The sequence below is a fragment of the Balaenoptera borealis genome (genome assembly GCF_965194805.1).
Source record: "Balaenoptera borealis genome assembly, chromosome: 1".
NCBI classification, from domain to species: domain Eukaryota; kingdom Metazoa; phylum Chordata; class Mammalia; order Artiodactyla; family Balaenopteridae; genus Balaenoptera; species Balaenoptera borealis.
The window spans coordinates 49,444,647-49,458,880 of NC_138860.1; the positions used below are offsets into that span (position 1 = coordinate 49,444,647).

At 42.8% G+C, this 14,234-nt stretch overlaps 1 protein-coding gene across 1 annotated transcript in view; it reads right to left on the reverse strand.

Moving 5' to 3' along the window:
- CACNA1E (calcium voltage-gated channel subunit alpha1 E) overlaps positions 1 to 14,234 on the reverse strand; it is a 536,064-nt gene that overhangs the window by 219,912 nt on the left and 301,918 nt on the right. Inside the window, exon 6 of the mRNA XM_082405753.1 lies at positions 493 to 596. Coding sequence (XP_082261879.1) covers positions 493 to 596 — 104 coding nt within the window. The remainder of the gene's footprint in view (positions 1 to 492; positions 597 to 14,234) is intronic.

Consider the following 14,234-nt stretch of genomic DNA (forward strand, 5'->3'; position numbering starts at 1 on the left):
CAATGACTACCCAAGTCAGGGACCGTATAAGACAGACTATAATACAGATTTAAAAATCATATTTCTGAAGAATTTTTAATGTCAGGAATATCAAATGTTTATGATGGGATCCAATACCAAAAATACAGCATAATCCCAATCACATTAAAATGCACAGGAAAAAATGAATGAAAAAAATATGCTAAAATGTTAACAAAAGTTATTTCTGAGTGATAGGATAATGGGTGCTCTTCATTTTCATTTTGTATTGTTTCCTTTACTTTCCAAATTTTTTACAAAGATCTTTCATTATCTTTTAAATATGAAAAAAATCTGCTAAATTTTAAAGTGGAAGGTGATGCCAGATTGCTGCAGGTCCTCTATTTATTACTGCAGGGGCTTCCTCTCAGGAGAAATTATTTCTTGTTTATCCCTAATTCTCTTCGACCCTGGATCTGGTTGAGGACACATCAGTAAAGCTATCAGCAGAGGAGAAAGAAGAAAGGTGCTCACTAGGTATCCCTGACACGAGCTTCAGGGGCCTTAGGACACGCACAGCCCGGAGCGTCCTCAGGTCCACATGTGTGTTGAAGTGGGTTCCCGCAGTGGCCAGGATGCTGCAGATGGAGACACAGAAGGTCAAGGTTACCACAGTCTGCCTTTCTCCCCCTGTTCCATGGGGGAAGCTGGGTTAAAGAAGAATCATCAGCCTGGAAAGCACACAGAGCTGATGCCAGCTGCGTGTGGGCGCACCTGAGCTTGGGTGAATCACCAGTGATTCCGAGTGGAATTAAATTTAGCCGCATCTGGGTTTCACTTCGAAAAGGAGGAAAACTGATCATCACATTGGAATCCTAGCTCCAAATCATTAGTAAAACACAAGGTCCCCAGCATCTGTCTCATTCCTGTCCCGAAACCGTGTCCCCTGCCCTCCTCTCTGCCCCTTGCCAATTTCCTTCCCCTCTTTCCAACCTACCAAGGGCCTCACATATTTTATTTTAAAATTTTCTTAGATTCCCCTGTCTCCTATCGCCTTCAGGAAATTTCTCTGGATTAACTGCAGAAGGAGTAACTCACTCTTCTTTACCTTGACGCTTAGAATTTTTACCAAACAAAATCAATCACTCTGATGCTTATACTTAGGGAATAACGTCACTGGTCCCCATGCAGTATTTTTATAATTGCCCCCAAATCACTGTGTGACCTGGATTTGGTTTCTTTGTTTCCACTTGTCTACTTCCACAGCCATATCCAGGAGCACACACACACACAACAAAAATCCATAACAATCCTATTAGATTGTGTACACCAAGTACCTTGTCTTGAGGAGACAATTTATTTCATATAATCCCATGACACTGCAGGTACTTTGGAGAAACAAAGACACTTAAGTATTTATGACAGGTACAGCAGAAGACTAAGAGTCAGAAGAACTGGGTTTCAGTCCTGACTCATGCACTTGTGAACTGGGTGCCTTGAGGCCAGTCAACCTCTATGAGCCACACTACCCTCATCTACAAACTGGGGGAGTACCATGGCCTAGTTACAAAAATAAAATGACATGGTATTGAATGTTATGAGTGTTCTGTAAACTATAACGTGCAAAACAGACATTATATCTAACACAAATGTTAATAATATTGCCTTTACAACTTTGTCTAATTTTAGTCTTCTTTCTGTAGGGTAGTGCTTTTTCTTCCTTACAACTTCCAGGACAATTTCAGCTATGTGGAACTATTGGGGAATGACTCATTCAGAAAACTGAGTTTTCTATATGGTCAAAGGGTGGCAAGAATGATTTATTTCATTTAATTATTTTAAGGGGCTTTGGAGGACTGGGGAGAGGTTGGTTCAGCTGAGGGTAAAAAGGGCGTGGACACATCTCATGGCTGGCCACGCAAGGCCCCTGCACCATATTTTTGCTTCCCTCTTTGACGTTAGCTTTACTTTTCTTCTCTTTCCCATGTCATCAACCCTGTTTCCCTGACATTGGACATTCAAGATACCTTGAAGTCCCTTTAATACGTGAACGAAAGGTTTATGCTCTATTATCTCTAGAAAGCAGATACGGGATCAACAGAGCCAAATTACACAGATCCAGATTATAATCACGAGCAGTAACTTTGATACAAGCAGTGCTGGCCAACAGCCAAGTGGGCTGCTTTATGTGGTAGTGACTTCTCGACATTCAAAGTATTCAAGGACAGACAGAAGAACTCTCTTTTACGAAGGTAAGAGGGTTCCAACATTGGGTTGAAGGTTATTTAAATGACCAATAGAGATTTCTTTCAACCTTAAGATTCTATAATTCTATATTGATCCAATCTCAAAATCAGAACCAGAAAGAAAGTTTAGTCTCATAAAGCATCTCAGGAGCTAGGTTTTCTTTGTCTCTCCCAACCCAAACTTCCATCCTCTCATCTTAAAAGGAGGGAATTTAGGAGACACTGCTTTTGACTCTATCTTCCAAGGCCAAAGAGTAACATTAGGGAGGGGAAGGATGTAATTTCTAGTAAGTAGGAAAAAACTGAAGAGAAGAGAGAACAAGGAGAAACATGGAAAACAGGAGTGAAAAACAGGACAGAAATAGAAAAAAACAAAGGAAAAAAGAGAGAGAGAAAGAGAAGCTTCAAGGATAGGTACAGTGATAGAGAAGCAGAACCCCAGGAGAATGGTGTCACTGCTCCCCTGATTCTGCTAACAGGGGAAGGAGCACTGTACTCTCAGTCTTCGGAGGGGCACGTGTGGAGGCTGCTTTCCCTCTGGTTCGCTGTCTTACAAACACAGTGGATAGAATCTGCCCCGTTCAGAAACCAGAGTTCTGTTTCCTAGGATACCCAGATACACGTGAGATGCTCTTTCATATCATAAGAAGGCCCGTTGAAAATGAAAATCTCCTCCCCAGCCCAGAGATGAACAAGGTACATTTCGGAACATGGAGGTAGGAGGCCAAGGACGACATTAAAGGGCAAGAAGGCACAGGTGTAGAGAGAAAAAGAAAGCAGTAGAGGGAAAGGAGAATGAGAGGATGGGCAGTGAGCAAAGGAAATGTGGAGATGAAAGCAATAAGGGAAATAAGAAGAAATGAAAGCTGGTGGAGAAGCAAATGTCAGAGAAACAGGGATGATGACAAGGGAAAGAGAAGAAAAGTAAAGTTAACGTCAAAGAGAGAAGCGAAAATATGGTGCAGGGGCCTCGCGTGGCCAGCCACGAGATGTGTCCAGGCCCTTTTTACCCTCAGCTAAACCAACCTCTCCCCAGTCCTCCAAAGCCCCATCACACTTCAGGCAGGGCTGTGCGCCTGTGGCCCTGTGCTCCCCTGGCCCTCAGAATTTTCTTCTCTTTCATCCAGTGCAGGAGGGCTGTCAACTGAACCTCTGGCTGCTGCACATTGGCCACTGGCTGCTTGCTAATATTCAAATCATCTTTGAGGGCAGGAATCACAATTTGGCTCCCCGATCCACCTGTCAGAAACAGGAGCAATGGGATCCTTAGAGGAAAAGATAATTAAGGAAAAGGGCCCTATTCTGAGCTCCCATAAAATTCCGTGCCCACCACCATCACTGTCCTTACCACGTTCCAAAGGAAGTCTCTGTGTTCTCATCTGTCTCCCCTCTGAGATCCAGAGCATCTCACCTGGAGACACTGTCTTCCTCATCTCGACAGGCCCCACACCTAGCCCAGGGTCTGGCAAGTAAAAGGTGCTCAATAAATGCTTGAAACTGCACTGATGAAAGTAATAAACGTGTTGAAGCAGAGACCCTAGAACTTACCAATGAAAAGATTAGGATAGCACGGCTGATTTGCTACCCAAACACACGCCTGTGTGAGCATACAGGAGTGCACTGGAAATCTGGCCTCGAGCATTGTAGGGTCTAATGAGGACCTTCTGATGTACCGCTAAGACTCCTGCTCTCAAACAGATCCCACAGGGCAAGATCTACCCAGCCCTCAGTGGGAGAGTTAGAGAGGGAGGGAGGAAAGAGGAAGACTCAAAATTCAAAGACTTGCCTCCTAGCAAAACCCAAGTACTGAAGAGTACCCAGCTCAGCACAACTCCGAGCCTTGTCCGGAGCAGGCCTGCGCGAGAGGCTCTGGGAAAGTGAACCAGAGGAAAAGGCCCTGGCCCTCAGTCTAGTGGAAGGAGACAGACACGGAAGTGAAATGATTATAATTCGCCGTGAAGAGTGTCAGAACAGAGGTGTTTACAAAGTGCTATGAGAATGGGAAACACCGCAGTGGACAAATACAGAGCTTACTATCTGCTAGCATTTTCCAGTATGTTATCTCATTAAATCCTCCAAAATATCCTGATATTACTATCGACTCCACTTCATAGGGGAGGCAACTGAAGCTCAGAACAAAATTAAATTTCTAATAAATGGCAAGAACAGGCATTAAAGTTACTTCTCCTGTGAGATCAAAACCCATCGTTTCCCTCTCTGCCATGATGCCGGGCTGCGTATTCTCGGTCCCAGGTAGCTCCACTCTTCCTTAGTCCAGTGAGTTGCTAAAAATACCAAGGTTGCAGAGTGTGGTCGTCAAACAAGCCAGGGAACTTGGCTTCCTTCATTCCAAGGCCACAAACTGCTACCTCCTACAGACTTGACAGCAATCATTCTCAGGACCAGCAGGGTAGGAGGCTCCTCGCACCCCAGGTGGTGACCGCCACAGTGTCTACATATACACACAGGAAGGGACACGTGCACCACAAGGTCAGAGCGAGGCCACTGAGGAGGAGTTCAGTTCTGAGTTAATAAAAGCTAAGCTCTCCGCCGTCCCAAGAGGCATACGCATGTGCTCTTCAGGAGTGAAGGCTGTGTTCTCCATTCCTTTTGTCACCATGAGCACAGAGCCTGGTGGAGAGCTCTGGACACAGAGGGGGGCTTAATTACTACTTTATCCCCCAAGCAGAGGACAGTCGGACAGCAAACAAACTTCTGACCAGCACCAGCACAGAGACTGTGTTCTATACGCTGTGAACGTTCAAAAAGCGTTTCCTGATGGATGTCAGGGCTCAGCCCTGCCTCTATCGTTTTTGCTTGTAGGTGTCATGTCAGCAGGTAAGAAGAGAATGGAGGCCGATATGATTCTGAGGGTGTGGCCTGACCATCACACAGTGGCACGGCACAGCAGATGATGGGAGTGATGCTCTGGGCAATTATAACCAGAGGTCTCTTCCCAAGTCGTCACTCAAAGAATTCTTCAGCGCTGTATTCCTTCTGCCCTTGGGGTTCTGCCATAACCTCCTTGTCGATCCAGATCTAACAGTCTCTTTGCACACATGTATTTCACTATACACTCCCATGGCTGAAGGTGCCCGGAAGCATTGTACAAATATTACACTAAAAATGATTCGTTGCTTATCTGAAATTCAAACTTAACTAGGCATCTCATATTTTAATTTGCTAAATCTGGTAACTCTACTTCAGTGGTGACCAGAAATGACCAGGTAAAGAGCCTCCCTCTCAGTGGTTGCCCCAGCCCTAAATGAACATTCAACTTTTCTTCTGAGAAGAGACACAAGCCCAGGACTGTTAGCATCAGGCCTAGAATTCCCTCCTGAGCTCCAGAAATGACCTGTTTTGTCTCGGACCATATAAATCCCCAGGGATAACCTCATTAGCATTTGAAAGCCAAGTTGTTGATATCTGTGCAAAAAGACTGATTAACAGTAGCAAAAGGTGTTAGGTATTTATCCAGCCCATGTTATGAGGAGACCCAGAGGAGGCAGGAAGGCACCTAATTCAAGTTGGATTCCAACCCAGAGTTGACTCAGGATATCATTTCCTTGGGTAGTCAACAGAAATGAGTTGCTGTGTTCACTTAAAACTGTTTCCTGGGAGGTTGACGCCTTCATCTCTTTTACTATTTTATCTCCAGTGAGGCACCAAAGTCCATCATATCTTTCCTCTACTGCATCTCTTGGATTTACCTTTTACTCTCCTCCCTAGCTCTTGCCTGGAATGCCCTTCTTATGCCATCTCTCTCCTGCCTCAATAATATGATCCAGACTTCAGGGCCCAGATGAAATCCTGCCTGTCCTTGAAAAAAGGTCCACAATCAAGAGAGACTTGAACTAGGATTCTGAGAAAGTAGTTGAGCCCATGCTCTCCAGTCATACTGCTGGTTTTAATACCAGTTCCATCACTCACACTAGCTGTGTGGTCTTATGCAACTGTCTCTCTGAGCTATAGTTTTCTTATCTGTAAAATGGGGACAGTGCCTCCCTAAGAGGGTTGATGTTGTTTAAAAGAGGTTGCTCGTAAAGTTCTTCACACAGCGCTGATTTACCACATAGGGTTCCTGGTTGAAAATGACAGAAACTAATTTTAGCCTTCTTAAGCAAACAAACCAAAAAAAAAGTATATTGAGAAGATATCAGGATCTCACAGAACTGAAGGTATATTGGAAGACCAGGCTGGGAAAACAGAAAAGCAGGAATCTTTGTGTAGTTGGCTGAATAATGCTTCCTAAAGATACCCAGGTCCTAATCCCTGGAACCTGTGAATGTTACCTAATATGGCAAAAAGAAGTTTTGCAGATGTGATTAAGGATTTTGAGATGGGGAAATTATTCTGGATTATCTAAGTAGGTCCTAAAAGCAATCACAAGTGCCCTTATAGGAGGGAGGCACAGGAAGACTTGACTAGAAAGAAGGCAATATGGTGAGTGAAGCAAGATGCTATGCTGCTGGCTTTGATAGATGGAAGAAGGGCCCACCAGTCAAAGAGCACAGGAAATACAGCTCGAGAAGTTCAGAAAGACAAAGGAATGAATTCTCTCCTAAAGCCTCTGGTGGGAGCACAGCCCTGCTGACACCTTGATTTTGGCCCAGTAAAATGGATTTTGGATTTCTGACCTCTGGAACTGTAAGAAAATTAATTTTCTTTAAGCCACCAAGTTTGCAGTAATTTGTTACAGCAGCAATAGGAAACTAATACACTTGGCAAAGGTCAGAGAATCCAGGACATCTGATTCTTAGGCCACTGTGGATATTCTTAGGAATATATCTGCCAATGAAAACTAATGTCATAATGTCACTAGCTTAAAAGTCATGTGGAAAAAAGCCATGTGGTTGAGCTTAAGTCACATGTCCCCTTATACCTCATCTGGCTGCACTGGGACAGTCCTCCACCACTTCCAAGCAGAGCAAGACCCCTAGCAAGAGCACAAACAATAAAAGATTCTCCCAAAATGGAGATCAGGGACCATGGAAGAAGCTGGATGTAGGATAACTAAAAAAAACAACAATGTCTATTAAGTAATAAATAGGTGTTGTGGAGGAAAAAGAGAAAGAATATATTTGTTTTCTTATTTATAAAATGAGGTGGTCAGATAGAGAGCCCTCTTGGACTCCTTCACGCTCTCAAACTCTGTGAGTCAAAGCCTACCCACATGGTGCTACACCCCTGCAGCTCACACCAATCTCCCCTTTCTCTGACCATCCAGAGGGCTGCACAACATTTAACACTTGATTGCATACTGTCCTTGCATCTTAGAACAAAAGTCTGATAACTAATGATAATTAGCTGGATCCTCATAACTCAGTTCAAAGCCAGCTCCTTGATAGCAGGAACTGCCTTTCACATTTCCATCTACCACGGCCCCTTCCCTAACAATATGCAACAGTGGTGCCCAAGAAATACCCTTGACTCAGGGATAAATGAGTACTAATACATCCCCCCATTGAGATGGATTGGCTGGACTTGTCCATGGAGCTGTGAGTGAGCCCACAGGCACCTGTACCTGTAACTGGACATCCATTTAAACCACATGTGCACATAATGATGATCTATCAAAAATCTACTGAATTACACCTTATGTTTGGCTCTCCGTTTCTTTTTAATGAATTACTGAAAGTGTGATTTGATCTGGGAATCAATTTCTAAACACTTTACTTCATCTAATCAAAACCAAAAATGTCAGCATATATTAAATTGTTTACATGGAGACAAGTCTCCCCTCTCCAACATTCAACTTGACCAAAATATACTTGAGGGAAGAGAGTGAGGCTGGGAAAGAGACAGCAGGGGTCAGGCCCAGCCCAGTCCCCAGTCTCTGCAAGCTGTCTCCTTTTCCTCCCCAGCCCTTATGCTGGGGGCTCCTTGATCCCATTCAGGCTTAGCTCCATCCCAGAGCCCAGAACCCATCTATAATCTACTGATACGTATTGAGTGTATGCCATGCAGGAGATGCTGGCATTACAATGGAGAACAAGATGGAGATGGTGGTTGTCCTCATGAAACTTAATGAAGAAGACAGGCACTAAATAGATCACAATTATAGGAAGTGGAAGGTCAGGAAAGAAAGGCATGTGAGGGAAGTGGAAATAGCACATGAGCTCAAAGGTAAGGTATGAGTGGCCAGAGGAAGCAATGTGGGGAGAACATCCCAGATGCAGGAAAAGGCACGTGCAGAAGGCCCAGAGGCAGAAAGGAGATTGGCATACTTGAAAAATCCAAACAAGGGCTTTTGTGGCTGGAACCTAGTGGTCCAGGGAAGGATGGAGAGTGGAGAGGCTGCAGAGACTAGAAATAATCTTCTCAGGTCACAGAGGTATCCTCTGGTCATGCCAACTAAAGAGGCTGGGCCCCTCTCCAGCCCAGAGGGTGCACCTAGATTAGTCTAAGCAAATTGTCTAAGCAAATTAGTCTAAGCAAAAGTCTAAGTCCATTGTCCCAAGTAGTGACTGGTTAAGGAATGGGCAGGGGATGGAACTCAGGCCTTTGGTGTAAGGGAAAACATGCTGTGGGGCTTCAACTGACCCACGTTCTTAGAACAAACGTAAAAGCATAAACAGCAATGATTTTCAAAGCTTTTCTGACCACAGCCTACAGTAGAAAACATATTTTACATCACAAGCCAGGGGGCATGTACATATATAATTGTATAATGCTTTATAAAATAATACCTACTCTTTCTATGTGTAATACATTCATATTTTCTCTTCAATTCTTCCTTTCTACCTTTTGTTTAATGCTGGTTGCAACCAACTATATTGCTTTCATGACCCTCTAATGGGGTTTGGCCCACAGTTTGAAAAACCCAGATATAGAAACCAGCCAATACACACGCTCACTCTCTCTAAGGATAGGATGAGATGGACCAACATGAATTGCTGCTTTAATAGTACCATTCTTGGTGTTTTCCCAGAACAATGAAACAGTCTGCCTTGAAAGGTTTAGTGATTTTCTAAGAACTGCAGACACAGCATTCTAGGAGGGACCCTGTTCCCTCCTATGGTACCTGAAGTAGCATTAGCATCTTGCTGTCCCGGGGAATGGGCAATGTTAAAGAGATCACATACACACACGCTAACTTCAAAATCATCCTGAGGCAGCCACTTGTTTCTGTTTTTTTTTTTTTTTTGGGGGGGAGGGGGGTTGGTTGTTTTTGTTTGTTTGTTTTGGCATTTGGCTTGGGTCAGAAGAGTGGAATATGGACTTTCTTATAAGTCCACAGATAATAAATCATACCCAGAAGCCCTAATATTTCTTAGGAAGATGGGAGGAGGGTAGGGTCAAATTGCCCCTTTCCAATAGGGAAGATCTATTTCCAGGAGGAAACAAGTAGCTCTGTATTTAATAAAGATAAGGCAACCCTTTCTGGATTTTAAAATGGGGTTTCTAATTAAGTTTCATAAGAATCTTAGTGGATATGAAGGAGTCCCAAAATATGCCTTTTGATGAGCAGTAAAATCTTAGCCTAAAACTCCTCTCTTTCCTTTCCCACCAAAAGAAAGTTCAATGCAAATTGATACAGCCACTATGGAGAAGAGTATGGAGGCTCCTTAAAAAACTAAAAATAGAATTACCATACGACCCAGCAATCCCAATACTGGGCATATACCCTGAGAAAACCATAATTCAAAAAGAGTCATGTACCAAAATGTTCATTGCAGCTCTATCTACAATAGCCAGGACGTGGAAGCAACCTAACTGTCCATCAACAGATGAATGGATAAAGAAGATATGGCACATATGTACAATGGAATATTACTCAGCCATAAAAGGAAACAAAATTGAGTTATTTGTAGTGAGGTGGATGGACCTAGATTCTGTCATACAGAGTGAAGTAAGTCAGAAAGAGAAAAACAAATACAGTATGCTAACACATATATATGGAATCTAAGGAAAAAAAAAAAAAAGGTCATGAAGAACCTAGGGGTAAGATGGGAATAAAGACACAGACCTACTAGAGAATGGACTTGAGGATATGGGGAGGGGGAAGGGTAAGCTGTGACAAAGTGAGAGAGTGGCATGGACATATATACACTACCAAATGTAAAACAGATAGCTAGTGGGAAGCAGCCACATAGCACAGGGAGATCAGCTCAGTGCTTTGTGACCACCTAGAGGGGTGGGATAGGGAGGGTGGGAGGGAGGGAGACGCAAGAGGGAAGAGATATAGGGATATATGTATATGTATAGCTGATTCACTCTGTTATAAAGCAGAAACTAACACACCATTATAAAGCAATTATACTCCAATAAAGATGTTAAAAAAATAAAATTAAATTAAATTAAAATAAAAATAAAAAATAAAATGGGTAAAGACAATTTAATAATAAAGTTGGATAATATACATGAAAAAAAAAAGTTCAACAATCAAACCATGTCACACCAAGGAGAGGAAGTTGTACTGACATTTGAGACCATATGTTTAGGGAGTTGTGCTGTGCATTGTAGGATGTGGAGCAGCATCCCTGGCCTCTACCCACTAGATGCCTATAGCGTTCCCTCCTCCATTCCCCCCTCCCCAGGTTATGACAACTAAGGATGTCTCTAGACATCATCAAATGTCCTCTGAGGGCACCCCTGGTTGAGAACCGCTGCCATAAGAGAACCTCTCAGACAGTGATTCCCTCAAGCTGAGCAATAGTCTGACCAAAGGCAATGTGCTTCACAACTAGTCCCCACCCACTCTGGGAGAAGTACACATAGCCTCTCTCAGGCAGAAATGAAGAGGTTGCCAGGATGACCCCCAGCCACAAGTCATAATTTTCAGGGACCTCCAGCATTGATGAAATTCCCTTCTGCTTTCTTCTTTAAACATCCCCTAGGGGATGCATAAAACTTAACCCCACCGTGTCTCCAAAGGAAGCCTTAATCCAAAAGAAAAGTTTCCCCAAATGATGCAAGGTGAAGAACAAGGAAACGTAAAGGAGGGTTTTAGCTCCTTAACCTCAGTGTAGTGGAAACAAAGGTCAAGTTCCTCCCAGTGGCCCCTGGTTTCTTTCTCTCTTCCCTTTCTTCCCTTCCTTCCTTCCTCCCTCCCTCCTTTCTTTCTTTCTTTCCTTCCTTCTTTCTTTCTCTCTCTCTTTCCTTCCTTCCTTCTTTCCTCCCTCCCTTCCTCTCCTTCTTTCTTTCTTTCCTTCCATCCATTCTTCCTTCTTTCTTTCTTTCCTTCCTTCTTTCTTTTTTCCTTCCTCCCTTTCTTCTTTCTTTCTTTCTTTCTGTTTCTTTCTTTCTCTTTCCTTCCTTCCTTCTTTCTTTCCTTCCTCTCTCCCTCCCTTTCTTCCATCCTTCCTGCCTTCCTTCCTTTCTTTCCGTTTTTTTTTTTTAGAAAGTCCCTGATTATTCACTCAGACACAGCAAAGAGAAATGTCAAGGCAATGGGTAGAAACTCTGACTGTCATTCAGGACCAGGTGATGACTATGATGATAAGAGAAAACTGCCTCAATGTTGTTTCACAGCTTACATAACCCTGTTCCATAGCGATACCATCATCCCCCATTTTATAAGTGTGAGAATTAAGGCTCACAGAGAGAAATTGGCTAGCCCAAGGTCACTTGAGATAGTAAATGGTCAAACTGAGACTCAAACCCAGAAATTTAGATTCCAAATTTGGAGTGATTTCAGTAGCTACAAAAGATAATGGCTAATAGCTACAAATATATCCCAAAGGCACATATATTTGACAAATGCCTTCTCTTGGACAACCACAGAGCTGCCTCTTTGCAGAGCCTTATGGTGTCCTGTGATTGCAGCATCCTATGCATGTTATCAAAACTGTGCTTCAGAGAGTTGGCAAAGAAGGAGAACTGCTGGAGAGGGAAATCCCACATTATAAGAACTCGCTAACATAAATACATGTTCTTTGAGTTGTTTTGCTAGTAGTGGTGAGGGATTTCTGTTGATCTACCACCCACACACTTTCTCTCACCAGGTCTCCTACAGGACCAGGAACAAGCATCTGTGAGACGGCTAGCCAGGGAGAGAGCCCAGCTAAGGAACAGAACGCAGCTAATTATCCATGTGGGGGCCAAGGCCCTAATGTCAGCCTCGGCAGAAGAATGCACTAGCAAACTCCAATACCAGATTACAGGCACCAGCTTTATAGTACAGCACCGCCCCTACTGAGTGGCCGCCTATGGTTTGTACTGCCTTTCTTCCAAAAACACCACTCTACTCCTACAGTTCTTTTCAGAAATGACAATGTTCTTATGTGACATGGCTGGTCAGTTTACAGGTTCAGAGACAGGGAGTGCCCTGGGATGTTTGGACTTAGGACCAGAGTTTGGCTGAACTCTTCTGAAGCAGCTATAAAATAAAATATAAGCCATAAAATAAAAGGCTGTCATTGTCCATGTTTCCTCTCACAGAACAAAGCTCGCTGCAGTGAAAGAGAAGAATAAAGCGGATCCCACAGAGGTAAGAAGAATGAAGGAAGGGATTCTGCTGGAGATGGCACCCTGATCCTACAGTTCCTGAGGCCCTACTCTTCCGAACATTTCTGCCACTTGGTGGTCCTGTGAAACCAGGACCCTGAAAAGCCCCTCTTTGCTTAAACTAGTCCAAGTTTAATTTCTGTCACTCACAGGACCTACTCACCTATTCTGTCCAGATAATACCATCTGGATAAGAAACCAAAGTGAAGAACTTGAAATAACTGGCATGGTCAGACAAGAGCTAAGTGAGATTCATGAAAAACAAGGAAAAACTCAGAAACATAACTCTGGCATGGTACCAGTATATCAATTAGAGGGTGTACAAGCTTTTTCTTGATGTCACCTTAGCAAGTGGCTTAATTCCTAAGATTTGAAACTTTGGTCTCTCTACAGTTTCAGAAAGACTGAAAAACTACACACATTCATAATCCTGGGGAGAGTCAGAGGCCTCTTCTCAAGACGTCAAATGCTGATGAGTGCAGGTTAACCCTGGATGGAGGGTTGACTGAAGAGATCCTTAAAAGTAGAAGGAAAAGAAAAGCCTAAGTAATAAAACTCTGCTTTCTCATAGTATGTTGAGGAAAGGAGCACTTCCCCCCTTTTTTTTTTGGATGTCTGGGAAATACCTGGCTGAAAGAATCTGTTCGAGTTTATAAAACATTCTCAAATCAATGACTCTTTGAGACAAATCATGGATCCATAAATGTTAGAAAAAAATATATTTGTCCATTGTTCCACTTTCCTAGTTCTGCCTACAATGCCTGAGACACTGACTTGCATGACAGGCATATGCTTTCTGTCTTCTAGGATGACAAGTATTAAAAAAAAAATACTTAGATAATTTCCCAGACTTGCATAGAAGACAAACCTACAATTATGGTGCATGATGAAGAGGCAGACACAAAGTTGTTCTAAAATATCAACTGTCTGTAGAGCACCCAAATGAACTAGAGCTATTTGTCAAGAAAACAAAGTGTTTTTTACTTTTCAGAGTCATTAAACCAAAATTCATTCCAGTACTTCTGAGTCATATCACATCCCATACCACCTATTTGGAATACAATAAAGAACAAGCAATTTTAATGATTAAAAAGAATTGCGCTTATATACAGGAACCCTTTGTTACCCAAATCTATTTGATAGAGTATGTAAGCACAAACAAAGTAAGTGGTTTTAATTGCACTTTCATTGTGAATGAATACAATGCTGAGTTGTTAAAGGAATCAAGAGGTTGCTCCTCCAGCTGAAGAACTAAGTATCATGGGCATTTTCTCAGAAAGGAATTTAAAAGAGCACCTTTCTCTATTTATAAGGAACAATGGAGTGTGTTCATTAATAATGGAGTCGAGACGAAGGAACTACTGCCCCTTGTACAAGTGCTGACACCCAGGGTCCAAATTTAGCTCGATGGCAATGCTCTTTCTTTTCAGCTCTGAAGTTATTTTTACCTTGCCAGCTATGCAAATTAACTCATGGCCTCCGAGCATGAAAGAGAGCAGGCTGAGATTGGTTAATATTTTATGAAAAATGAAAATACTGTAAACCACCATTCCTAGCACTGAGCTTCACATACTCTGTAAC